This window comes from Epinephelus fuscoguttatus, linkage group LG5, assembly GCF_011397635.1.
Source record: "Epinephelus fuscoguttatus linkage group LG5, E.fuscoguttatus.final_Chr_v1".
Classification (NCBI taxonomy): Eukaryota; Metazoa; Chordata; class Actinopteri; order Perciformes; family Serranidae; genus Epinephelus; species Epinephelus fuscoguttatus.
The window spans coordinates 32,330,847-32,358,677 of record NC_064756.1 but is presented as its reverse complement, the minus strand read 5'-3'; the positions used below and the strand labels follow the sequence as shown (position 1 = coordinate 32,358,677).

At 40.0% G+C, this 27,831-nt stretch overlaps 1 protein-coding gene across 1 annotated transcript in view; it reads right to left on the bottom strand.

Moving 5' to 3' along the window:
* The window catches only part of gbe1b (glucan (1,4-alpha-), branching enzyme 1b), an 87,266-nt gene that overhangs the window by 9,269 nt on the left and 50,166 nt on the right, over window positions 1–27,831 (bottom strand). The window contains exons 13-15 of the mRNA XM_049576149.1: window positions 16,842–17,026; window positions 11,940–12,070; window positions 3,059–3,176 (exon numbers count right to left, since the gene is read on the bottom strand). Coding sequence (XP_049432106.1) covers window positions 3,059–3,176; window positions 11,940–12,070; window positions 16,842–17,026 — 434 coding nt within the window. The remainder of the gene's footprint in view (window positions 1–3,058; window positions 3,177–11,939; window positions 12,071–16,841; window positions 17,027–27,831) is intronic.

Below are 27,831 nucleotides of genomic sequence, written 5' to 3'. Positions count from 1 at the left end.
TATTTCACTAAACAAACGGAAAAAAACCACAGAGGGAGATGATGACTGTGCAGACCACTTCACAGACATCACTGTCCTCACGCATTAATTGGATTCATTAACATAAGATCTAACACATGCAATCAGTGGAGTTACAGTTGGAGTGTTTGGGTATCGGTGCTGATCCTCACTAATTCATCCCTGACCTTTTTCATAAACATCTTCTTGCCTTTCAGCATTTTAATCAAGCAAAAATTACATCAGGAAAAAAAGGAGACAAACATGAGGAATATCCTCGAGCACTCTGCTTAAAATGCACATCAGTGTTTCCTTCTATATTCCAAGGACTGACCTATTTCATGCTATTAGCCTAAAGCAGTCTCCATGATGGAAGCCCAGTGGTTCATTCTCCAAGATATTTTTTTCCCCCCTCCGTGACGCTGTGAGTTTAAGAGGCATGCACATGAAAAGGTAAGTTCTAACACCATGAATAATGCACATTGTTTGCCGGAGAATCTGAAAGAGCTGTAGATATCAGATTCACATATCGCTCAATGACTCCAGGATAACTGCCAACATGAGTAAAACGCATAGGAGTCAGATATGATTCTCACAAACAATGGATACCATCCCGTGATAGACAGATCCAGCCTTTTTACTGCAGCTATATTTGATCATTTTCTGGATTCTGCATTAAAAGCTAATCATATTAATGAGAAAGATACTAAATTATAGAGCAGTGGTTAAGCTGAGAGGCCCAGACCGGGGAGATGGTGGCTTTTTGCCAGAACAGGCCGTCCTCTTTCATGACAACACACTTAAACCTCATTAGAATGGCTCAAAAGGATCCTCTCACTACAAACTCCATTTCAAGCTAATTAAATTGATTTGTGAAATCAAACATGGAACATAAAAGGACAAAACATTAATACACTGACAGCTATTTCATCATATTTTGTAATTGCTACAAGCAGGTTGTGCGTTTACCTCCTTCCCTGCATGAAGGACAACACTAAACTGCTGTAAACCATCAATATCCACCTGGTTCATGCAGAGAAAGGGACATGTTTGATGATTATTGGACATTAAATACTGTTGACAGTGTTGCAAAGAAAATACAGTAATGCAAACCAGTTAGAGATTTCTTTACTCATAGGCTCGGTTCTATTAAAGCAGCTTATTTACTGTACTTGCTGTTAACGTTGCCTTCACAAGTTCATCGTGGCTAACACATCCTATTTTTCTTGTTTATTTCTATTGTTCATGTGCGCCCTCAGCAATTAAAGCTTTTTCCACAATCACATGAAAAGCGGGGGGGGGTAGTATGTCAGGATCATAGACTGTAAAAATAATGGCCATAGCTACTGTGACATCACTTATTGGTTTGTAGACTCTGGTTTTAAAGCGTTGAGTTTGGCATTTCGGCTGTCACCATCTTGGTTTTTTGGGGCCAGAAGTGACCATATTTGGGCAAGAGGCTGGCTGTGGAGGAGCGAGGAGTGGATCTGACTGAGAAGCCGAGTACACTACCGGCAGACAGCCTGTCACTCAAAGTGTCCTGCCATTAAATATGCATAACTGTAAGTCTTAATAAAATATAAATTGATGAATTTTAAAACAATTCACAAAACCTGCTGTGTTTTAGCTCGTCATTGTTGTTTTTCCAGCGGCTTTTTAGCAACCAAACATGGGTGTTTATTAGTGACCTATGGCGTTTTTTTGCAGCGGCTGGTTAGGCAAAACAATTGGTTGGTTTTTTTTACTGAGAAATTCCTGCTTTTCCCTCCAGGATAGGAGTACAAAGAGTGGTTGTTTTTGCTGAGATATTACTGTGTTTCCTGCCGGGATTGTTCCCCCCCAAATTGGGTATTTTCAGTCAAAACATGAAATCTTTCCTAACCATAACGAAGTGGTTTTTGTGCCTAAATCTATCCACACATTAATCACAGTGTCGTTGAAAAGTTACATTTCTATGTAACTGCTACATAATAATGTGCCAATGTAACATATGCGTAGTTTGCAGAAATGTACAGTGCCGACATTTTCTCTGGCAATTAGGTTGGGTAGCAGTCTCAAGCCTGGCTGTTTTTAGTAATGTTTACACTGTGGACGCCTTCAAGGAAGATATTCTGGTGTCAAACCAGGGATGCTTTAGCCCTCATCTGTTGACGAGTGGATATATTCCTTAATCTTCTGGGCACACACTTATATAATGAGATTTAGGTGTGCAACTAATAACATTAATGAAGGCTGCCATTATGTTTTTCTGTGCCAGTGTCAGGATCCAGGTACTCAGTGGGGGGTGGGATACTTAAATGGAACAAAGTCATTGTTAATGCTATTGGTAACACCATGTGTTTTTCCTGCTATGACAAGTCCAAATAACTTCTGACAGAATGCAATCATCAATCTTTTTTTTTTTTGTTGTGACATCAGACAAGTCAAAATGTCTGAAATGAAAAAGGCATGCAAGATCAAAGTCATGCCCTAAATCTAAACAGTATGCAAATACCATCAGGATTAAGGTAGTTAGTACATAAGAACTGAATGCACCTTTTGTACATTTAGTAGTAATTGAGAATGACGTTAGACATGTGACTTGGTAAGGCTACTGGCAAAATACATTTGGACACAACAAAGCAAAATTAAAATGTTGTCCAAAGTTTTAATCCTTCATTTTTTTTATTCTCTGAGATACTTCTGGAGCCATCTCATCACCACCCACTGCAGCTTTTGATATTTTTCAGCCGTGAGCAGCTCCTCCATTACTTATGTGCAGTGCATTGTGGGACAATAGTGTCCATCAACAACGCACTCCAGAATCATTTAGTATGCATACTGACATTTTTGAGTACACTTAATTTTGTCACTTTTTCAGTCTGAATGTACAACATCCTCCAGCCATGTTAGAATTAGTATGCAGAGTGGGATGATGATACAGCATAGGTTATTAGAAAAGTGGTCTAGAGACTGGACTCGACTACAATGGCGCAGGACTTATAATTGGAGTACCCTCCATATTTAGGACTCTATGACGTTCAACAAAAGATGACCTTTGATGAGTCAAACAAAGAATTACCTTTATGGAGTTGGAGCGACCGTTGAAGGGCTGGGCATCTGTGAAGAACTCTGTGTTGTGGTCCAGCCGTCCGTGACCTCCATACTGAACCATATCTGAATCCAGCTTGATTTTGTATCTGACAAAGATTGACGTTAAGGCGCAATAGCAGTGGGAAACTAGATTATAAGATCTAAGACATAAGAAGCACAAGAGAAGGTTTTATCACCAGTGCTTTTGGTGTTCAGAGTTGGTTTAGCAGTGCTCAGCTGGTTTATATTCATTGAAATCCTCACATCCATCAGCATTCATCTCCCCTTCGCAGCACTACAAAGTGACAGAGCGGAGCCCTAACAGACAAAGAGAACGCTGCCTGAAATGAACATAAATACAAAAGTGATTCAGCCATGGCTCAGCCATCCTGTCTGCCTGTCTAATTTATCCAATTCACTGCATAAATAATGAATTTAATCAAAAAAGTGATCCAAATGAGTGACAACAAATACACTGCCTATAAAAAGTATTTCATGTTTTTGAACCGTAGTGGAATGATTAAGCTCTTTTGACACAGATCAAGGAAAAAAAAAGGACTCAATGTCAAAGTGAGAGTAAATATCTACAAATTGACCTAAAATAAGTACAAAATAACACATAAATGACTGCCAAAGTATTCATCCCACTCAGGTTAATATTTAGGGGCAACAGAAGGCATCTCTGCATTTAGGTCCGACACTGACCTAACAAATGCTGTATCAGCTTTGCACATTTGAACACTGCAAATGCACTGTCCTATTTTTATATACAAATACTGCACACTTTATGTGAAATATACTGCATATTTCCTCATACATATGATTATTTCTTTAGTTTGCCACTTTAAGCTACAGTTGGTAACTTTTATAAAAATAACTATCTACACAGCAGTGAAGAGCGCTGATAATATATGAATCAAGATTCTGTTTTTGCATTGCCTATCTCTTGCTTAAACTGTTTTTGGAAACACATTTTTGTGTACTGTTTAGCTGTTAAATGAGAAAGTCTGTCTGGCTGGTGGGTGTTGCTTGGTGTATTGCTTGACTTTTTCCAACAGGGCGGTCAGGTGACAAACTTTCTCATTTAGCAGCTAAACACTAAATATGTTTATGAAAAAAATGAGGTAAGCAATAGTCAATGCAGTATCAGAATCTTGATTCATATACGATCAGCACTGCCTACTTTGACAGGAGGGTCACAGGCAGTGATTGACATGACTGACAGCAGCGTTAGAGACTCCTCGGTTTTGATTGGTTGTTTTCAGCGTAAACCTGTAACTGCCTTTGATCATGTTTAAAAAGTAAAAGGTGTCTGTACCGTATGTATGTAACTGAGGGGAAAGGGTTGAAGGGGTAAGAGAATGTCTCACACTGTCCGCTGTGCTTCTGAACAAGGATGCTCAGACACTGGAGAGCTGACTGATGGCAGCTTGTATAATAAGGTTACAACAGTTTCCTGACATATCTGCGTTCTTGAAGAGGAAGCTTAGCGTATATTCACTTTTTTTTCCCAAAAGAGCAGAATCAAATCGATTACATGATGAATTATGCCCTTAAGCAGGGGTAAATTGAGAACACTGGCTAATGTGATATCTAAATTGTTAGAAAGGAGCTCCCAAAGTCTGTCTGAAGAAACAATTTCTCAGGGAGACTTGAGAAAATCCCTCCTCTCTTTCTTAAACTGCTCGACATTAGTACAGTCCCCGTCTTGTTGCTTGACAAAAAAAGGAGGGATGTCGGAATCAGTTACAAGGCTGTTATTAATGTCAGAGGAAATATTGAAGAAACTTTAAAAGCCTGATTTAAAATGCAAGAAAGTGCACTTTGACAAGTATGTACATAAATATATATTTTATCTGTGGACTTCTCTCCAGGCAAAGTTTTGCTCTGCTCGTGCCAGTCAGGAATGCTTAGTAGCCTGCTTGTGCACCCTGATGTCCATGTATAATGTAAATACCCATGAACATCTGTGCAGTGCATTATTTACTCCTGTCTCTCAGGGACAGGAGCTGTAAGGAGTGGTACTGTAACAAACACCAGGAGAGAGGAGCAGACATGTAAACAGCCCCCTAATTGGCTGGCTGAATAATCACCTTATCTCCCCATAGGCGATATTGTGGAGTTTGAGTGTGATCCTCAAACACTGCCTCATTCTGCCCCAGAGCTGAGAAAATTCCGCTTTTGCTGCCTGCTTGTCTGCTTTGATAGTGATGATTAAAAAGAAGTGCTGCTCTGTGCATTGTTTCTCCCGAGGAGGAAGATCCCCTCCTCCACACCTTCACTGCTCCACTCGCCACTATGGTTGTTTTATTGACAGAACAGACTCATTTTGCTCTGAAGGCTTTACAATAACTATCAGAAGAATATGGAAATAGTCTCTCAGGGGTTACAGTGCTTTGAGGAAACTGAGAATATATGTGATTTCAAAGGTTAATCCTCCTAATACAAACAATGAAAACCTTGACATTAAGTAATTCTAACAGTGCGTGGAATACATTTGTGAACTGTAAAACTTTTCCAATAATATGTTTCACAACTGATTTGGAGCTACACCACAGTGCCCCTTCACACAGCTCGTGCATTTCCAGTCTTGTGGATTGCATGTGTATTGTATGTGTGCATGTCTCTGGCACAGCGCACTCTGGAAATGAGGCATAGATAGCAGTAATTCACAGTTCCCTGGCAAACTTCTCTGCAAGGAAGTGAGCACCAGCACAAATTGGTAGTTGGAAGCTTTGAGCGATTACGTCTTTGTTAGTGGCTACAGACGGCTGCAACAACAGCTTGCAGTTCAGCTGTAAAGTACTGTCATCAATACAGCCTTTGTGAATAAAGGGGAATGATTTAAGAACACAATCAATTTTGTCCAATGAACAGAAAGAAAAGAAGGCAGTCCGAAGCTTGGTGATTAGAGCCATTGATGACCTGAAAACAATCTGGCCATGACAATGATTGCAGACCGAGCCACCACTTAGTTTCTCCATCAGCTTGTCATTTACTTCTGGTTTTATGAAAGTAATAGCACCCTGGCATGGGTGAACAAGAGCTGAACAAAATGTGTGTGCACATCTGAAGAATGTGACATGGCCTTGTAAGCATTCTAAACACCCTATTTTGGCTTTTTTAGGGTTGACTTTTCCCTGCCGTCTCTTCAGCTGGTGCAGGTTATATCAGAGTCTGAGAAATGGTAGAAACAGCTTCTGTCAGAGGAATAAAAGGACCAGTCTAACCAACAGCTGCTGAAACTTATATAAACTGATATAAAGTGAGACCATAAATTTCAAATTAAAGGGATGTCCATAATTTTGTATAAAGAGCATGACACCTAAAGTACTGTTTAACAGCCTTTGGCATAAATTCAGTTTATACTGTTGTTTCATTGCTACAAGTTTAGGGAGATGTAGACTGTAGTTTGTAATGCTTTACATAAAAGAAAATATGAGGATCACCTTTTTTTTTTAATTACTGTTACATATCAAATAAAACTCTACAGCAATATATTTGTAGCTTTGCATTTACCTAGTTAATTTTGGTAAATTTCTGTGGGTTTTTGCGCACTGGAGGGATTGTATTGATGGAAGAGGGTTGGTGATGACTTTTTTAAGAATCTGCTGAAGTCTTTTGTGGGTTTTTACGTCTGAACTGTTGAACCCGACTGTCAGATGATGTGAGAACACTTTCAATTACTGCAGTTTAGAAAAGGCATGATTTGTTCTTACTCTGGATTTATTGAGCTGTTGAAGAAAGAGGAGTCTTTGCTGCCCTTTTTTGACAGTGTAGTCTGTGTTGATGCTTCATCTAAGTATGTTGCAGAGGTTGGTGCTCAGATAGGTATACTATTGTAGTTGACAAGTATTGAGCTTTTGTGGTGTGGTTTATGCCCTTAAGTAAATAATAATTTCATGACTTCTGGATGTGTTGCACTACAGATTACTCTCTGTTCACCAGATAAATGCCTGATTTACCTGGTCATAATAGTGTGCTTTATTGTTATTGGAGATAAGGCCTAAAAATGTGTGTGGCATATTTAAATATGCTGCCAGAAGAAAATGTTGGCATTGTATGTTTCTGCAAACTACAAATATGTCACATTTGCACATTTCATAAGTGACGTAGTATATGAGTTGGCTTTGTCATCAGGAGGTGGAGGGAATGAGGATAGCGTGATACCTGGGTGAGATGCCTGCCAAGCTGCAGACCACTGTTCGAGACCAACAAAGAAAAAAATAAAATCAGTTGTTATTTAGTGAGTCATTGCTGTGTCTCTAGGGGCTATGGAGGCATCAAATGTAGATGTCTCATAGCAACCCTTCTCTTCATTTTTGGCAATTTTTTAGGCACCAAACATGGGTGTTTTGTAGCGAAACTTCACTATGTTTTCAGCAGTTTTTTAGGAACCATACGTGGGTGTTTTGTAGTGACCTGTCATGGTGGTCATGTTTCAATGTATCTGCTGCATCATGACATGCAAATATAACATATCCGTGGTTTGCAAAAATGTACAATGCCAACATTTTTTTCTTGCAACTGAGTTGCATATTTAGCACCCCCTGCCTTAGAAACCTTGGGGCACTGATGGACACACTCCATTAAAATGAAGAACAGGGCTGTGCTTTTTCACGCAGAGCTCAAGCCGATCTTTAAAGATGTTAACAATGATGTAGTGGGATATGGTTATTTTAAAATACAAATAAAGCAAAACTGTTAGCTTGTTGAAAAACTTTGTCAATCCATCTGAGTTGCTGTCACCATGTTCCCTGATTAATGAGTTAGTTTGCTGAATACAGTGATATCATAATCAAGACAAATGTTAGCCAAAACAAAAAAAAAATAAGACCCAAGTTATAATAAAGTGAAATTTTCCTTGACTGCCTGAAATAAACATGCTCCTCTATTTATATACAGCATATGAACATGACAAAATTTCGATTTCAGATTAAGCCTCTGGATTGATGAAAATGTTTATGGATGATATCTGGTAGAGTTACAACCCACAGAGAAAAGTAATGCAACTTTGTTTATGCCATCCATCTTGATGCATCTCGCAGCACGCTGTGGTGGTAAAATAAATAAATAAATAAATAAAAGGATGCATGTTTTCCTTTTTCATAAACCTTATCTGGTACGTTCTAGATAATATCAGAGTAAATTATTGTCACCTATGTATGACTGTGTGCATTTTATTCTAGTTAGTTAATGTCACTGCACCTGTAGTTGAATTATTCCAAACGGCATTCAAGGAACGGCTCAGACAGAAAAGGAGAATGATGACCTGACACAATCTCAACTGCCTATTGGCACAGTGTAAATCAAAGACCAATCTGCCCTGACAGGTACAGCTTTCATGACGGGATCCAACTGGGATTTCAAATACTCTAACCAGCCAGATAAAGCCCAATGCCTGAAGAATGTGTCCACCACGAGTCAGAGAGAAAATAATAAAAAACACTGATGGTTTGAGTGCCTGTCGAAAAGCTGACGTTGACTGCATTTTAATGGCCAACATTTTTGGCGAGGTGCTTCGCTCAACTTTCTCTCCTGTTCCTCACGGCGAGAAAAAAAAAAAAAACACATTCAGAAGAGGACAATGAGAAGCAAAAGAGAAGCTTGTCTAAAAATATGAAGAGGCCAAACAGTCACTGTGCATCCTACTACAGACTGGTACTGAGGGATGATGACGATATGGCAGCTGAGTTGTTATTTATTTATCTTAAAGTTAAGACTGCAGATTCTCAGTTTTACATCATACCCATGATACTAAGACCACAGCAGTTATTTAGCTGAAACACATCATCAACCTCTTTTGAGCATAATATTGACAACTAATTTTTTAAAGAGTTTTTATGTATAATTAAGACTGAAGTGTAAAGCAAAACTAAATGCATTTTTAAACACTGTTGCATCTGTGCAACATTCTGCTTCATTTTTAGGTTAGTGGTAAAATAACCATGCAAGATTTGTTACAAGCGAACAGAGAAACCACCTGAAGTTCCCTCTACACCACAAGGCAGTCATCCCACCTGTGACTGAGGGCAACAAAAGGTAACTTAATGGTGTTTTTTGCCAGAGAGGGACGCCCTCTGACATAACACCCAACTCGCCATATTGCCAAAGGAAATAAAACCCTGTATTGGATCCATTTTCAGTGGCACACAGCATGGTCAGCTGCATCCAGCTATTATTTCCAGATACAGCAGTGGTGTGAGGCTCCACTGTGACATCCCTGACCCTCACACAGGTAGAAGAAAGTTTAAGTATATGACAGCGGAGTGTAATGAAAAAGCACTTTTGGACTCTTTGAGCTTGTCTTGTTTACCTCCTCTGCCTCTGAGTGGCACTTTCATCTGTCTTCTCCCCTAATTGGATCCTCTGCACACATTCCCATCGGAGGATCTGCATCTCCTCATACACACGGCGCATTTACCTTCCTCACACACACAGCACATTTGCCTTTATGTGTTTACTGCTTCCCTGTATAATGACAGCCAGAGCTTTGCCCTCACATTTATTTGCATTTCCTCTCAACCCACCCAGTGTCTGAGGCCGCTCCTTAAACATCAAAAGAAGCACCAGGAGGAAAAGATGTGGTTCCATCTAAATGAAAATAAACCCTCAAAAACGGTGTTACAGACACTGTGCAGTAAGGCTATTAGTGGTGTGCCCAAGATTCACACTATCAAGGCAGAGCCAAAAACATGAGGTAGGAAGTGCAATTATACCATCTTACAATTAACGTATGATAATAAGTGATTAGGGCTATTTTTAACCTGCAAATTATTATCATTCTGTCAACAATTGACAGTTTTTGTCTTTACTTTCCAGATGTTGATTAACATTTGCAATAGAGATTTCTGTTTCTCATCCACTGTAATGATCATGTTACCTAGGCTGTCAGTGACAATGTGATGTAAATATGTGTGTGACGATATATTATGTAATAACTGCCAGATGCATGTATGTATTGTAATAACCAGGCAAAATACAATGAAATTCCGCTCGACATGACTTGAGATGTAATAAAACATACAGCTTGTTAATATAATGATTTCATCAGGCTGATACTGTATTAAAAACTTTTTTCCATTCTGAATATTTCATTATATTTTGACAGTTTTATGATTTTATCATAATGAGCACCCAGCATCAACTTATCTATCTTAATGAAACAAAAGCTAATGTAGAAATCAGAGGAACAACTGCTGTTACAGCCTCATTGTCAGCCAATTGAAGCATACTAATTTGAGAACGAATTGCTCATGTGTAGTGAATTGAACCGCTGGCATCCAGAGAAAACTAACAAACTCTGTCTGCGTTTTGACTCACCATCACATTATTTAAGTCATAGCTGAAAAAGCAACGCAGCTTCGCATCCATCCGGGAAACTGTTGGCAGTGGCTTCAGTGGGCCCCAGAAGAGAGTGATGTCCGTTATAATAAATACAAATCTGTCAGCTTTCTGTCCCCCTTCACATCCCTGATCATTAAGCCTGCTGTAATCACAACTGTGGGACTCATTAAATTCCTCTGCGCTGCTCGCTGGGAAGACAGACAGCCAATGCCGCTAAAGAGAGCGCTTTCTGAATCACTGGGCTCTGCTATTATTTCTCTCTAATAGCATAACAACACCAACATAAACAACTGAGTCATATTCCTCTCAACAGTGACTGCTAAAATTATATCACAAAAGTATTAGCCTCGGAGAAGTCACAGTCACATTTACTTTAAACAAGTCTGACACAGTGTTTAGATCCCTGATCCACTTCTCAGCCCAAAGGAATGCATCTTCTCAGTGCTGATTTTGAGCATCTTCAATCCCCTGATGAATTTATTAGTAGATTCATTTTGAACCATGTCCAGCCCTCAAACTCAAATCAACAGTTAGCAGTGAAGATGACTGCTGAGACTATGTGATTGATTAAGAAACTCCTGTACAGTATACGCTACCCATTTAAAATGTAACTTATCGTCACACATCAGCTACTTGCTCACTTTGATGGAATGTAAGTAAGCTTATTAAAAAATAACTCATCTTACTCCAGCATTTATTAACAAGACTAGAGCACAACACTGACCGCCTGTCATAAAATTATTTTTTTGATCTGTGCCATAGAGCTCCATAGTTTTCCAAAAACTATTAAAAAGCCATGTCATTGTACGAGGTGACATGTTCCTTTATTACCATGAACACAGTGGTACGCACACCCAAAAGACCCAGATGAAAAAAGTCCCAAACAAATGCACCATGTACTCTGAATCAATATATTGATACAGTGTGATGTATAATCACACCCCTAGTAGTAAAGTATAAAAAGGCAGACTAATGTGTTCTTGGTTTTAGTCTTTCCATGGGGTATGTTGTCAATAAGAAACTTATCCTTATCCTCCTGTCTTTACAGCCACGGTAGTAGCACTGTAATGATAGCAAACACAGTTGATCTGATGGGAATGTGGTCATTCAGGTTAAGGAATCTTGTAATGAAGTGTTGGATAAGTGGAACTTTGGTGGTGGTGCTAGATGAAAAGTTACAGGATAACCAGTATCCACTATGAAACACTGATGTCTGTTGGCCTACGGCACTTCACTCTGGCCCAAAGTGTTGCACAGAGTTCATATACCCTCTTTGAGCTTAGAAAGTGTTGATGTGCACATGGATCATGTAATTCCCATCTTTCCATTTCTGTCTCCTTTCTGCCCCTTCAAACAGAGCTCAAAAGATTAGTCATGTTCTTGTATAAAAGAAGTAACTAACAAAGACATCATTACTCTGAGAGGCACTGCGAGTGTGCACTGTGGCGCGACAGAGGAAAGCCAATGTCTGAAGATTTAAAGAAAACGAGCAGTGACATGACAGATGAGAGCTAAAAGGATACTTTCCTGCAACTTCTACAGCCACCCTGTAGTCCTGGAAGCTCTTATTGGGGTGGAAGTTGAAGATAAAGAGCACATTTCCCCTGTCAAACACAATGACCTTGTCCCCTTCATGCTTGGCACTGACAAAGGCCTGGAGGGAGAAAAGAGAGAGAGAAAGAAAAGCTAATAAAATATTTCTTCAATCATAGTCATTACCTTTCTCATCTTGGATTTAGAGGGTTATAATGGGGCACATTATATCAGTGGACTCCACATTTCCAAATAGGCTGAGTAACATTCCCACATCAAATTTCAGGTGGCACTCATCAGCAGAAAGCAGCGGCCCAGGGTAGTGTGAGGCACACACTGTCAGCTTTAGACAGCTGCACATGATGAAGCCACCACTCTCCTGTGGAGCGAGCTACTGTTAACGTGTCATTAGCAGAGATTATCAATGTCACCCAACCCCCTATTTTTAGTGCCTTGTTCCCCAAGCCAATTTCAGGGCAGCATATTCACGGCTGAATGAGAAGATAAGCACCCCTGCAACTGGACCGGCAGAGAGGGTGGAGGTTAAGGAATGAGCTGACAGTCTGGAGTCTTTTACTGAGTCTATTTCTACAAGAGAAGTCCACAAATTTGGGATAATGTGAAGTTCCTTTGGCTGGCTGTAACTGCTTGGGCATTGGAAAACAAATAACCTGCATCCATCAAACTGTGACCTGATGAGCAACTACAGTTAATGAAGTCTTATTTGAATCCAATTTATTATCTAATAATTTTAATCTGTCTTAGATGCAGACATATGCAAGCAATGTGTTCCAATGTGTCTGTTAAGCCCCTGTCACTGCCTGCATCATTCTGACCTGACACAACACTTTCAGGTGACTCATAGCCAGGCAAAGACAGCAGGTTAAATCCCTACAGTAGCCCCATTTGTGACCTGAGCACTCCGACTGAAAGTACTTTTGCGAAACCACTGTTCAAATCCAATATTTCCACAAACCGTGAGCCTCCTCTCCACTTCTTTTCTTCGCTGGAACGTAAGTTAAGTCAGCTGCAGGTGCAGCCAGCACAGTTTGTGGAAAAATTGGATTTAAACGTTGGTTTCACTTGGGCAAACATTTTATGTATCAGGGGAGACAAGAGACACCGAAAATGCATTTGAAGATGTAACCTGCTGCTGGATAAGAGGTGAAAAATAATGTTTTGACTTTTCCCCAGGTCTGCTTAGGGAATGCTATGTGATAGAATCATAGAGTAACATTCAATGACCTCAGTATTAGAAAATGAGAACAGAAATCTAAATGTAAGGATTCACAAACTACATTTATATTACAAATAAAGATAGATCGTATTTATATTAACAGTATCATATGGGTAACTGTACTGTTTTGCATCCCAGTAAAGCAATGCTGTGTAAACACAAAATACTCTCGATGCCACAACCTGCTTGCTACTGTGTACTGGTTTATTTACATTTCATCACAGTGGAACACCTCAAGTGATGCTATCTCTGCACTAACAGGAGCTTCAGTTCATGTCCAGAGTTTGGCCTTTTGAAGCTCGCAGCTGCACATCTTCAAAGAGGCACACAAATCACACTTTTAAGCAAAGTCCCTGCATGTTTCCATTTCCGCTTAGTTCACTTACACCTGGGACATCAGGGAGAGCTGCCGACTGATCCTCTTCTGCTTCTCATTTTAACTACAAAATGCCCTTGGATCCTCCCACCACAGTGAAATATTGAACCGAGCTATAGAATATTCCCACTAAGCACGATTACCTTGGCAATGTCATTGATAAGCTGTAGAGAGGATTCAGACTCATCTGGTTATTACCGCAGAATCTCGGAGCAGTTATTGGCGTTATCTGTGAGTGATGTTCTACAAAGTCTTTTTGTGATATTGTATCAAGCCCTGAATAAGCCATTTTTGTCTCTGCTGATTCCAAGCACTGTCTGAGACCGGAGCGCAGGGTCAGCTACAGAAACTGATTTATTATCTATTGCACCAGTCTGGTTAAGTTTTACATAATGCCCATTTTGATTTATGTGTCTGCTTTGACTCCACCTCTTCCATTTTGTCACTTCTAATGTAAGAATTTAAAAACTTTCTCTCCAGCTGGTCTTTTAGTACCAGTGGTACAAAAAATTTAAAGGATCCCATCTGTGTGTGGTATGCTGTCTAACTGCTGTGTATTGATTCATCAAAATCCTAAGTATTAAATATGTGTATAGACAAAAGGACTTAAAGCCTGATTTAAACAATCTGTGGCACATGGTCTGTGGTGCATGGGGCAAGTGCATTTAGAGACTGTCCAACCCAACAGCCGCTTATTAATCATAGGTGTGTTTTGGCCATAACATGAATTCAACCAATCAGCGTACCATCTCCCATTTCCTTTAAAAGCCAGGTGCAGCCTCACCTAGGGGACTGCTATTTGCATGCATGGAGAAACAAGTGGTTTTATGCTAAGAGTAATGCAGCAAGAGCCATAATATCACTGCAGCAAATAAAGTGGGACATTTAAGCAGCAAAAGTACACACAGTGTAGTCATAACCTTGGCAGAGGAAATCACACAAAACTTTAAGCTTTTGAAATAATCAATGAAGATACACTGCTCCTCATGCGTCTATGTGCACAGTGTCTTTCTTAATGGGGAGTCAGCTCTGTTGCTCTGCTCTCTGCTATGTTCACATTTTTGAGAATATCATTTGATATTTTTCTCCTTAATGATGTAATATTTCATGCATCCGCAAACCATCCGCACATCACTGTGTGTGTGTAACAAGCAGAGTGTACACGCACTATGAACCTGCCTATGTAGGTGCATCTTAATAACTGAATAATGTGCCCTTTAAATAGTAGGAAATTACTGCGCCATTCTGACTTAAGACCAGGCTTTTGTTGGTCAAATGTGCACTTAAACTAGCAATGTGCCCACAACGCACCAGGCCACACCCTATTTTAATATGACACGCCCTCGGGCACACAGATGGAGGCAAGTACTTACACAACTGGTCATGAAAATGACAACTGAGTCGATCTGAAACTAGCAATAACAGTTGCACTGTGTTGTGGACCGCTTTGCACCAGATCTAACATCAGACCCTTAATGTCTATTCATGATCAGAAACACTGACATACTGTAAAAGGTTTTGAAATAGGTCTTAATTTTCCTTGATTCATACTGGAACCTATTAAGACTTGGTCTTGCAACTCAGTTCTTGTATATCAGTGTCTCACGTTGGGACCAAGGGGCACTGATTCATGGCTAAAGATTTCACCTTGTTCTTCTCACAGATGTCAACTTTTATTTAGGAGAACCCAAAATTGTACAGAGGACTTCAAGGCCCAGAGAGTACATGACTTGATACTTTGATAATTTTGTTTCCTTTCAATTTTTTTCAATTTAGAGGAAACAACCTTCTTGTATTGAAATAATTGACTAGTCATTTGAGGATCATTTAACAACAGTTTGTTTTATCATTGGTGATCTCGACATGATCACATCCTGACAACACTCTGTAAAAACCTTTCCAATGAATAATTATTTGGCTGTTTAATATTACAACAGAACTTTTTCTAATGTGTGATAAAAGCAAAATCTGTTATTTCATTATCACAGCACAAGAAAACATGAGAACTAATTACATGCACATCCTCTCTGGCTTTCCAGAAGATGTAACTATTGCACTAATTTGGTGTTATGCTTAAGGATGCTTCAAAAAAGTAAACCCTTGCTATCAGAGTAATCTATAATGAAGCCAAATATTCAGGAATTATCTTTGTGATGGATGATCTACCTACTCCCTATGCATCCAAGCTGCCCAGAGCTTTACACATAACGACAACCTTAAGACTGGAATAACATAATCTAACAGAATCATTTTGCACATGATTTGAGGTAATAAATCAAAGACAGAACAAAATTAGATGATGTCTTAAGCATACATTGTTGAACTGGCATTTACTGTATGATTTTGCATATTGAAGGCCTAGAAACAGCACAGGAAAACAGCACTCAATGTGTAGCAGGTTAGCACTTGTGCCAAATGTATGCGTCTTCCCAGCCAGCAGCATCCTTTGGGATTAGCATTCCCTCCCATTCCCCCAAAAGGGAGCTCAGAAATCAGCCCAACTCTTCTTTTCCTTTGCCCTACCTCCAACACTCTGGTTCATCCACTTGTAAAAGGGTGTAAGAGGCTCTAGTGAGTCAAAACACCGCTCTGATTGATAGTCCAATATACAAAAAACATACATGTGAACCTGACATGTCTCCAATTAGGCCCTCTGATACATTTCTTTCTCTCTCTGTCTGTCTATCTGTAGAGGAGAAATATGCAGGTCAGAGTGTAACACAGCAAGGTGAAGTAGCTTTAATCTGAGGACTGATTCTTGGGGTTGTGAGAGAGAGTATTTTTGAATCAATTACATAGACTCACTTCTAATCCCTGTCAATTTAGCCAAACTCTCCATTTGCATTATCCCATTACTTTGCAACCGGCCCCTCAAGAGAAAAACATAATTTTTTCTCCCATAGGCTTGAAATGTAGGCAAAGAGAGAGGCTGCGGAATGAGAGTGAAATCTATTACTTTTCACCTTGACAGCAGCCAGAGAAACAGGGCATCTCCAAAATGAACTCTCTTTATGGTGCATTTATCTCCACCTGAGTGAGAACTCCAATGTGGAAACAGGAAGGTGTGTAAAGATGGTGGTTTAGAGATACATTTCTTCTTTAAAAAAAGCATATGATATGAGCTAAATCATTTATACACAATGGACTGGGGCACTAGAAGCTATTAAATGTTCTGTATGTGACTAAAAAATGGTTCCAGGACGTTATATTCTCATGTGCTTTTGTCGTTGAGAGTGTGTGCACAAAGCCTACTGTACAGTGAGTGTATGATGTCCTTACAGGTGGGGCAGCCAGCCAGCCGAACTTGTCTTCGGTACGGTTCATGTCACGGTCAAAGGCATAGAGCTGACAGTAGCGGAGGTGATCCATATCCACTAGGTTAAACTGCCGCCGGGCATAGTGGTAACTCTGATTGTTCCCCTCCCTGGGGAAATCCAGCCACTCAGGATGGCCAAACTCATTCCCTGCAACACAGAGAGTGTTATTAAAGAATGTACATAATGAAGGGAAAAGCACACAGTCTCTGGGAATTAGCATACTCTGTCATGCCGTGCTATATAAGGTTCTTTTCAGGTTTTGTGCAATTTTTAACAAGAGAAAAAAAGACAGAGATCAAAGAGACCAGAGTCAGCAGCAGTCTGCGACCTTCCTCTAACCCCCAGCAGAGGTTAGTACTTTCCATATTAAAACAGAGACACAATGCTCTTGCAACGTTTTCCTCGGTGCCAACCTTCCTGTCACCAAGGACCCTGCCCTTTCATAACGCCAACACAAGAGAAAACATTGCAAATAAATCCCATAGCTTTCATTTGAGTCTCACTTTTTCAACAAATATATGCAAAAATAATTCAACAGGATATAATTATATATTATTCCTCCATAATGGAGAGCCAACTTCAAGTCAATGCTGGAAATGAGGAGAAGCTGCAAAGGACTATTCATGCATCTGACACAAATGAGCACGAATACAGAAAATGTTGATTAATTCATATTCATTAAAGCATTAACTAAATTTCTGAATGACTCTGCCCCCTCACAGCCACCAGAACTACTGTACTTTTTAATGTAACTACTCAAGGAGATTGTTCATTTTCCTTAACACCTTTTAACTGAGAGGTAAAGCCAGCAAGGGCTAGAGTAAAAACTTCCCATGAGCAGCATCAATGGAGAGAGTGTTACACAATCCAGATGTAAAGCTGAATGCACACTGCTGAAGTGTGGGAAACAGCCGTCCTGTTGCTACAATGCTGTCACGCCAGGAGATGAGATAATGAATCCGTCATCGGATGTCACCACAACATCATAAAACAACAGCCAGGATAATTGAATTCCCGGCAGAGGAAGAAACACAGACAAGAGACAGAGGAAGATGCGTGACAAGAAGAAGGAGAAGAAGAAGAATACAGGGTAGTTGTTTATTTGGTGCTAAGAGCCCCCACCTCCTTAAAAAAAAAATCAGAGTGATGGGATGAAGTGGAACGGACAGGGACTGACAGCAGATTTTAATGAAATACATTATGTAGGTGTTAAAGAAGTAACAAACAATAAGGCATGGACTGCCAACAGAACAAGCCCACTGCAGCACTTGCCTAGGAATTAGGGCAGCAAAGACAAGCAGAGAGAGAGAGAGAGAGAGAGAGAGAGAGAGAGAGAGAGAGAAGGAGAGAAGGAAAAGGAGAGGGAGCCTTTTCTTGTGACATCTGTATGAATAACAAGCCTCCCACACAGCTGAACTTGAAATGTAAAGGAGAAAATTACACCTCAGACTTGCAACACTGGCAGTCAAAGGCAGACTTTCTTCCTCTACTCCAACAAGAGGAATGTGTACACTACACATTCGTTGTGCATCTGAAATTCCTGTATCAATATTTCTCATGCACATAATTTCACCGAGCGCTCGGCCTACACTATGTTTAGTTGTAGATTTATGAAAAAGTCAAACATTACACATTGCATGGCTTTAATCACTTTTCATTAAAAATGAAGGTCAAAGGTCAAACTGTTTCTGCAAAGAGGATATACCCCATGGTGCCCTTACTGACATACTTAGTCACAAATGTTTTATATAAAATAATACATGGGGCCAAAATGTTTAAATCAATGAATCATATTTTAGCAATTTAAACCGTTGTTTTCCACTAAACCTTTACTTTTTAAAAAGTCAGCACAGCATTTATACAGCCAATTTAAACAGTGCAGCTGTAGCCATGTATCTCTTAAAGATAATTTATTCTCTAATAATCGGATATTTCAACTGACTAATTTTATTTTATCTTTTTTGTTTGTGTCTCTCTAACTACTATCCCACTGAGCTCATGATTATAACAGCGCCCCCACATTAACTCACTGCCTTCCAACACAATCGTAACTTCTCTTAATAAATCAGTAACATCTTATCTAAGTTTACTGAGAAATGAGGGTGCAGTAATTTGACTGTCTAATATCCTGGAAGGATGAGAAAGAACAGCAGATTTTGTGGGTGTTAGTAACAGGCTAGGAGATGCAAAGTCTTCTGTAATGATGGTGCTTCAGTGAAGGTCATGAGGTAGGCAAAATGAATAAGATTCCTCCTCCCAATAGTAAAATTTGATGTGTTATTGAGACATGTTGACCATTAAAAGTTTGGCCTTACAGTAGCACAAGAGAGAAGGTCAAAAGATCACCAAAATCAATGGGCTTCTTCTTTGTGGGAGTGTGAATCGACACATAAAATTTTACACCAGTGTGGTCGTTAATATCCAAGATATGATGGTCACAAATCACAAAGAATGAATGGAGGCTACGTATAATAAAATTGCTTTGAGTATAGGTGTAGACTTCAGGGGGAAGCAGGAGGCACATCCTCCTCAATATTTAGAACATTTGCATTTAATGCTATTCCCCCCAACAATAAAAACATGAAAGTAGCAGAGGACTTTTACTTTGATGGAAGTAATGACATTTAGACCATAAATTGATGCAGAAAAACCAAAATTGGTGCATGAAAATTTACCAGAATGCAGGAAATAAAGTGTCTAATGTTAACATTTTTCAGGCAGAGGACCCCCAAACCCCTTGTTTAATATGTGTCTCCCCAGTGGTGAAACAAAGCCTAAACCCTTGTTTTTGAGGGAGGTGTACCACTTTGCTGAAACAGCACATTGATGTTTTTGTAAATACAGCATAGTGTACAGTGTACATGAGTGATGCTTTGTCTGGCATTCATTTAGTGTGATCATCTTGGTCATTTTTCTTGTTGAATAAGAACATCAGCTGCTGTACTGTAGTGCTGCCTCAGACGGGCTTCATTCTCCATACCTAGAAATAGCCACTCTGCATTTTTACCGACTGAAATTTGCCTGCACTGTGTGTGCTCAGCCAGTCTGACTCAGTCTATGCAACCCAGTTGGAGCTTGTGTAAGGGCAGCAATGACGCTGCCCCTCATCTTCTTTTCTTTACTCCTTCCTGTCCAGGTTTGCTCACCAGTGTCACCTCAGTGCAGAGCATGCTGCCATTGGGATCAACAACCAGCCAGAGTGTGTGGACCACATGGCTATGTCATCAGATGACAAGAAGACAGCGGTGCTATAATTGCTTCTCACATAACACTATGGATGAAACTCCAGTGCAATCACAGTAAGGTATACTGTACTGTGGTGTGGCAGCAGTTATGCAAGGCTGCCCTCTGTCCCTTCCCAGATCCTTGCTGCTGTGTTAGCAGATGAAGACAACTCCATACTTCTTGGCAGGACTGAAGACAATGCCTTCTTGTCCCTCCCATTCTGGGACGTTGGTGAGTCAGGTGAATAGGGCTGGTGAGACTTTCCCAGTGTTTTGAAGTCTGTGTCTGTGACCATCAGCAGTAAGCTGCACCCTTGTGGCCCTAGAGGGCACCTCCGAGCCATTATTCATCACCCTGGTGCCTAGAGAAATGTATGTGTGTGTGAAGGCATCATGACAGGACTATCTTAAAGGTTAAGGACCCCAGTTTTTGACCAAGTTGTTTTTTGTATCCATTTTAGCAAGGCAAATGAACAATTTCACAGTGAATGTTACAACCGCTGTGGGCTGTGTCATGGCCCTGGCCACAAGATGTCAGCTGATATGTCTGGTAAGCATAACAGCCCCCAAGCAAAAAGATGAAGTTCTCGTGAGTGCTCTGCTGCCAAAAGAGGGACCGTCTTGAGTGTCAATCTCCATGGTTTCCTTGCAGTCTTGAGGAAGAACCAGCCAATTCCAAGACTCAACTGTCCAAATCATCCATCTTCTATGCTCAACAACCACAGCGCTATACTGTTCAACAAATCTTCAACAAAACATGGTGAATTGTTTGGTTGCTAATGTGTACCGAACCGAGAGCTTTGTTTTGAGCAATGCAATGCACCGTTAGATCTTAGCTACCCCTGGACAATCAGCCTTGGAACAACAATAGGGTATGTGGGAATGACTCAGGTGCAGGCAGCGCTGTGACGGACAACCTAAGGCACTGGGGGAAATTGTTGCAGGCCAGTGGTGCAACAGGTCCAATTGGCCAGCCTGGATCCTGACAGGGACAAGCGGGTGTGTAAAGAACTGATAACAGCTGCAGATGCACAGTCCACCATTTAAAGCCATAAGGCTTAATCAGTTTGCTTTTCATGCACCTACGTCTTTCTGCAGTAACCTGATTTCTCAAACTAAGAAATACAGTCTCCTTCACTTGAGATTAATAGAAACATGTTACGGTTAACAGAACCTCTTTTCAACCAATCTGATGGGCACTGGGGATTTTTCTCCATGCCTGTGCTTTGCACTGGATGCCAAGAGACTTACTATGTGACAGTATTACAGTATTAATAGACTCTATGTGCTATACAACCTATATGGCCTTGCCGGTGCAGGCCTTCCTTCCTGATAAATTGTATAATGGTCTACAGTCAAACAGAATCTAATGCACACAGTGCATAAACAGGTGTGGAGTGGCAGAATGTTGCTGGTTGACCTGCTCTATAAGCTGACGGGGTGAGCACAGGAAAGTGGAGGAAAGCGCCTGTGTCAATCGTTGTAACTAGTTGTTAGATTACAGAAGGAGTTTGGCACAATGTTAGAGTACATTAACATGGATTTGATGAGGAGTTGTGTTAATGCTACCCTACCTAAGAGCATCCCAGAGGGTTGAATAAACTCATTCTAATTGGCTGGGTACATAATGCATTGTACAAAGAAATGGGGGAAATGAGTGGCTAAGCTTACACAGCCTGATTTGCTCCACTTGTAATCACAGAACTAGAGTCACGATAGAAAACCAGATACTGTCTACATTCTCAACTCACTTGAAAAGGCAAGTATGAAACTGAGGATTGTGCTGAATGAAAGATGTCAAGGACATGCTAGAATTTGACAGCCCTCCTTCAAGAAAAGAAACACGATTTCTTTCTTTTTTATTTTTACAAAGGCAGTCACGGTAAGCATAGCACTCTCTGGATTCAGGTAGCATTCACATGATATCAAGACCTGTCAAGAGGGAGCAATGGCATAAAAGAATACTCTCAAACACTGCGCTGGAGGCTCCTCCCTTTAAGTAGCACCTAAGAAATAAGCCTTATGATTACCTCAGGGAGCTCATTCTCAAGGAGAAAAAAAAATCCACATTCAGATACTATTTCATTGTCAGGCATCAATATGTGATGCTCAATGCATAATTTACTATTTTGGTGTATCCGCCCTCAGTCTGGCTCGACAACATCTACACTGCTTTTGAGTTCCTGCATTTCCCAGAATGACTTTCGACATGCCCTGGGGAAATGGGCTCTCTCTGTTGCACTGTGTTGCATACAGTATGTGTAGGTGGTGTGATTGAGAGCAGCCACATGAGTGTTAAACATTTCATGGTGAAGAAAAAGTGATGGATCAATGTGTGTAATGCACAGTTCAGACTGCAAAAAGCCATCAAAAAGGTTGTTGTATTTCATATACCAGTCAACAGATCCATGAAGATTCAACAAATGCAATACACAGGTATTCAACTACTGTATGTGTAAATGCGAAGGAGGGCTGAATCTAGCCAGAGCTCTGCCCCAATTCCATGCAACGTATTAATCCTATGAAGAGTCTGAGGGTGCAGATATGTGAGTACTTAATCTGTTTGATTTGTGAGCGTGCTGTTCATGGACTCTGTAGTCCCTAAAATACAATGCGCAAAGGGAATAGTGGAGTTACTCACATCTGAAAATTGTTTTTAACACATTGTGGCTGTTGATTAAAAAATTAAAAAAGCTCAGCAAAAACTTTACAAAACAAATCAACAAAAAATGGAAAAGCTGCTTGCTTTCTTTTGAAGATTGATGAGCAACAGTTTTCCAAAGCTGAAGCTGGATTGACATCTGTCAGCCCATTTCTTGTATCGCCTCTGAATACAAAATGGAAAAGTATTTTCATTTCTTGTGCCCTGAAAAACTATATATACTATGAAAATGTGTATATACAGTGGTGCATGCTGTGTGCTATTAGTGTGATTTTTTGGTTGTAAAAACTGAGCTCCCAGAAGCCAAAATTAAAGAGTGCACCAGGTGATTTATCTGATTTGTTTTCCACTCTGTGGTTGAAAATGTGCTCACTGGGACCAAAGCTAGCATTCAGCCCTTCAGAAACCTCCATGGCACATGGTATCCCTGCACTACAATGGATATCTCCATGTAGGACCTATTTGGATGATAACTTGTTAGCTTTGCTTTTAACTAACTCTCATGTGTTTGGTCTTGTTCATTTAACAAGGAGAACACTGTCATTTATGTCATTGACCAAAGCAATGCACTAAGACATGTTAAAAAAAAGGTTTCTGTTGCTCTGGTTTTGTAGAGTCAGTGATAATGGATATGGGATAGTTGCATGAGTTCAAAAGCTAAACTAAACAATTTGTCTGCTGATTATGGCAACAATTTTATCCCATCATACTGCAGTGCAAGATGGCTCATTTCTAGCTGCTGTCTCCACTTTTCCTCAGTCATTATTTATAACAAATAAAGTCCTATTACAGTCTGGACTGCTGTTCATGACCATCTGTTTCTCTTTGTGTGAGCTTTTGTGACCACCAGGGAAAATAAGCAAAGACTTCAAGCTCCGTTAGTGCTCACTTGCAGTCGGTCACTGAAATAAATTTTGTTTTGAGTTTCCCTGCGGGCCCATGTAGCGCTGATGATGCAGAATAGGTCACTGAAACTGTCCAATGAATGAGTTACCTGTCAATCCATGTGACTATATGTTTACAACTCTTGTTTTGTTTGTAATAAGTCAGCTTGAACCCTAAATAGGGTAGAACCAAAAGAAAAACAATGAATCCTTTTTTTTCTTTTAGACTGAGGGAACTGAACTACAGGCGTGAACACAGCCGGGGCGAAATAATGAGCAAATAAAGGAACTGTTACTCCACGCTGCACTTGAAATATTTCACCGTGATGTGACTTCATCTACTGGCCCAAACTTGACCTGCACAAATAAGAGCACCGCCACGGAACAAACTGTACCCAGAAATGCTAAATATTTTGCTAACAGTTACTTAACAGTGTGAAAATGTTTCAGTGCTAATGAGATATTCGTGATCCACTTGCTCTGCAAGAGTGTGTGTGGCATATGGGGCAGACAGGGCATGTACACACACCAACATACAAAAATACACACACACAGAAAAACACGGGTTAAAGGCAAAAAAAAAAAAAAGGTAATCTACCTAATCTGTCTGAGACAGTGGCCAGACACAGGCTGGAGCTTTGATAAAAGCTTTCAAAAGAGCTACACTTCATTAACAGTGTAAGTGCACCAGCCTCTTTTGCCTGTATTTATTTTCAGTTTCCTAATGTTATTATTTTATAAAGTCTAGTGGAGATGATTGATTTCCTGTACAGGTTGATTCAGTGCCCCGCGGAAGCCTTTGACTCTTCTTCTCATTCCAGCTTTAAAGAAACACATTGGACACACCTCCATTAGGTAATCATTTCCCTCTCCTCTACGATAACAGGGCAATGTTCCTCCCATATGCCTGCATTAATCACCATGATAATAACCTTCCTCTGCCTCCTCACAGCTGAAATAAACCAGATAGCATATTCAGTAACAAGGATGAAATATGATGGATTCTCACCACAATACTCACATGAATAAAATCATCATTTGCGTCTCATAATATATCTGGGCACTGTTATCTATGATATAATACCTTGAGGAGTTTTTGTATAATATATACAAGGGTTGTTTTTTAAACAATCATTCAAGGATAATTGCAGTTTTTTTTTAATAATGTCTGACTACAATAAAGTCAGATGGGTCAAGAAACACTATCAGGAGGATCAGGTCTGTAAACAAACCAACTGCTTAGCCACATTAGGTAAACCACTTTATTTTACAGGTAATTTGTACCACACATTAGAAGACATTGAAGGAACTACAGTCTGACACTCTCTTGAATGTAAAGACAATGAGAGTTTTAAGTCACAGACTACAAGACTACTACTTTGCAAAGACTGGGGATCTTGCAGGTTCGCTATTTGCAATGACTACAACTAGATTCTTTTTGAGATTATTTCTGATCATTCTCCTGGTTGATTATTGCACAAAACTCCCTTTAAGAACTATGCCATATTAACTATTCCTAACCTGTCTGGAAAATGCAAAACTCTAGAAACACATGATAAAAGATGTTATATGTCAACATTATTCTTGTCAATTTTGCATCAGTATAATTCATAGATGAAATGTATTTGCGTACAAACCATGGGAATGAGAGGCAAACTGAATTAAGGTGTCTCACCAAAATAATTGCTGGTTAGTGGATAGGCTACATGATGAATTAAACACCTCGTTCACTCCATCAACTCCACCAGTTTCTCCTTCTTTTACATAGTCCAAGAGAACCTACCCCGAATGGAGTCCCGTCCATGTTTACTGACTACCTGGTTCGCCGCTTCTTGTTTAGTGCTGAAGAGAGTGCACCTTCTGGTTGTTCACAACATTAACGTCATTGAACTTCAGTATTTTTATGAGCCAAGACTAAAAATTGACTAAAACTATGTTTGATTTTGTCAACATGAGAAAAAAATGCCTTAAGACAGCTCTGTCTGAGTTATATGACCACATCAAAGTGTCGAGGTCATGCAAAATATGCACCAACTGAAGTAAAACTCATGATTTTATTGTCACATTAGAAATTTGTCTGCGATGGTGAAATTACTTGAAAAGTCATTTGGTGTAAGGTTGGTGTAAATTGACAAACCATGCATACACAGTGAGATTAAGAAAGTCTGTCTGTAAACTGGAATAGATGTTTACATAGAACTGTTAATAGTTTTACTGTTTACAGTTTGTTACAAACAAGTCTCACTAACCTGGGGGCTTGTTAAAAATCTGTATGATTGGGTTGCTCATGTTTCTTGACCAGCTGGATTTCTTTTAAGCTTTCATCAGAAAAAATAACTTAGTGAGTGAAATGTTATTATTACTGATAGGACTGCAGGCAAAAACTACAAAAGTAAAACTTCAAATTGAAATTGACCACAGCTATACCTCAAGAAGAAAAAAAAAAAGCAGCATTGCTCTGGGGATGGCAATGCTGGTGGGTCAATCCACCACTTTAGTTCAGACTGAATTATCTAAATAACTGTTGGATGGATTAGCATACAATTTGGTACAGACATTCATGGTCTCCAGAAGATGAATGACTTTGGTAACTCTCTGAATTTTCCTCTGCTGCCACCAGCTGGTTTACTTTTGTGGTTTTGAGCGAAATGTCTCAACAACTATTCAGTGGACTGCCCTCAAATTTGAGGTCACCATTTAGTTCAAAGCACCACTGTGCCAATACAGCCACAGAGCAGCTGGCATGGCTGTAGACTGTAGATGGCTGATCATCAGATTGGACACTGCCCTGATGGACTGTTTCCTGGTGATGTCAGCATTTGAGGTTTTGAGTTAAATGTTACCAAAACCAAAGAAAAATGTGGGGGACAACACCAACATAAGGAAAAAATACCTCTACTTTCAGAAGTTGCAGTAAGATTTTGAGCCCATGCCAAAAGGTGAAAAAGAAAACAACCTAAAAGTTTGTTGGGTAATGTTGATGCTTAAATTTATGGTGGTTCCAATAACGATATGATTAATGGGGGGCAACCATGTTTACACAAGGTTATGTCAGACAGCTTTTCAGCTGGCACATCCCATTACTCCTCTACACAGCCCTGCATCAGATAAGGGCCTGACAGTGACACAGTCCCCTCAGTAATTAGCAGCACAAGAAGGAGCCAAGGATCAATGTGTTTTCCATTGGAGGGATTCTGGCAAAGGAAGATCAATGAGGGAATCAGAGGGGGTGGGAAAGCAAGAGTCACAGAAGATTTCAGATGCAGTGCAAGAAAAAAAAGCTGCAAACATGATGCAATGATTATTTGCACTTGCTAGATTGATTTCTTGTTACTGTGTTAATATACACTCCCACTCCCAGTTTGCACATTAAATAAGCATTACTGGTCCAACAGCAATGGTGGGAATGTCTCGTTCGTCCAAAACCACAAGCCTAAAAGCACAGTTAACTCTCAGTGAGATTATCTATTTGAAATGTATGAAGAGGGAGTGCTGGTTTTCAATTCACCGTCCAAGGCCGCAGTATAATGCTTGCCTGTTGTACTGTAGCACTCCATGAATACGGAGTGCTGGGAGAAGTTTTTAGCTCAATAATTTAGACTGTAAATCTGCAAGGTTATCTTAAGTCTCTGTGAGCCCTGAAAGTCAGGAAGTGCGAGTGCTTCCATTCTGTCCCTGCTGATGTAATGATAAAACCACTGAGGCGTTTCATTACTGCCACGCCACTTGGCACTTTAATGTCATTGACACTCCAACATCCTTTACAGTATCCATCTCTCAGCATCTCAAATACGGATGCTCCCTCTGTCCTCTTGCTGTGTGGTGTTTGCTATTGGTCATGAGTAAATAAATGGGTTTTTCTAGGCTAGGCACTTCAAATTGATTTGCTTGCTCAAACAATTTGCTCTTGCTCAGCACTGACTAAATGACTCTGTCGTCATTGATCCATTGACACGGCATGTCATTTCAGATCTACTTGATTTTCTTTGTCCCTAATGCTCGCCCGATGGCCTGAACTTTGGAAAGTTCTCAGGGATGAACTTCAGCGCAGTGTGTCTTTGTAGATTTTGAAACTTTTTTCAGTTCTCAGATTTTGTGTCTTCATAAAGAAAACTTTTAACTTTCATCCATTATTACTGGTATCAGAAGATGATAGCTTCATTCTTTTAGTCAGTCAGATAG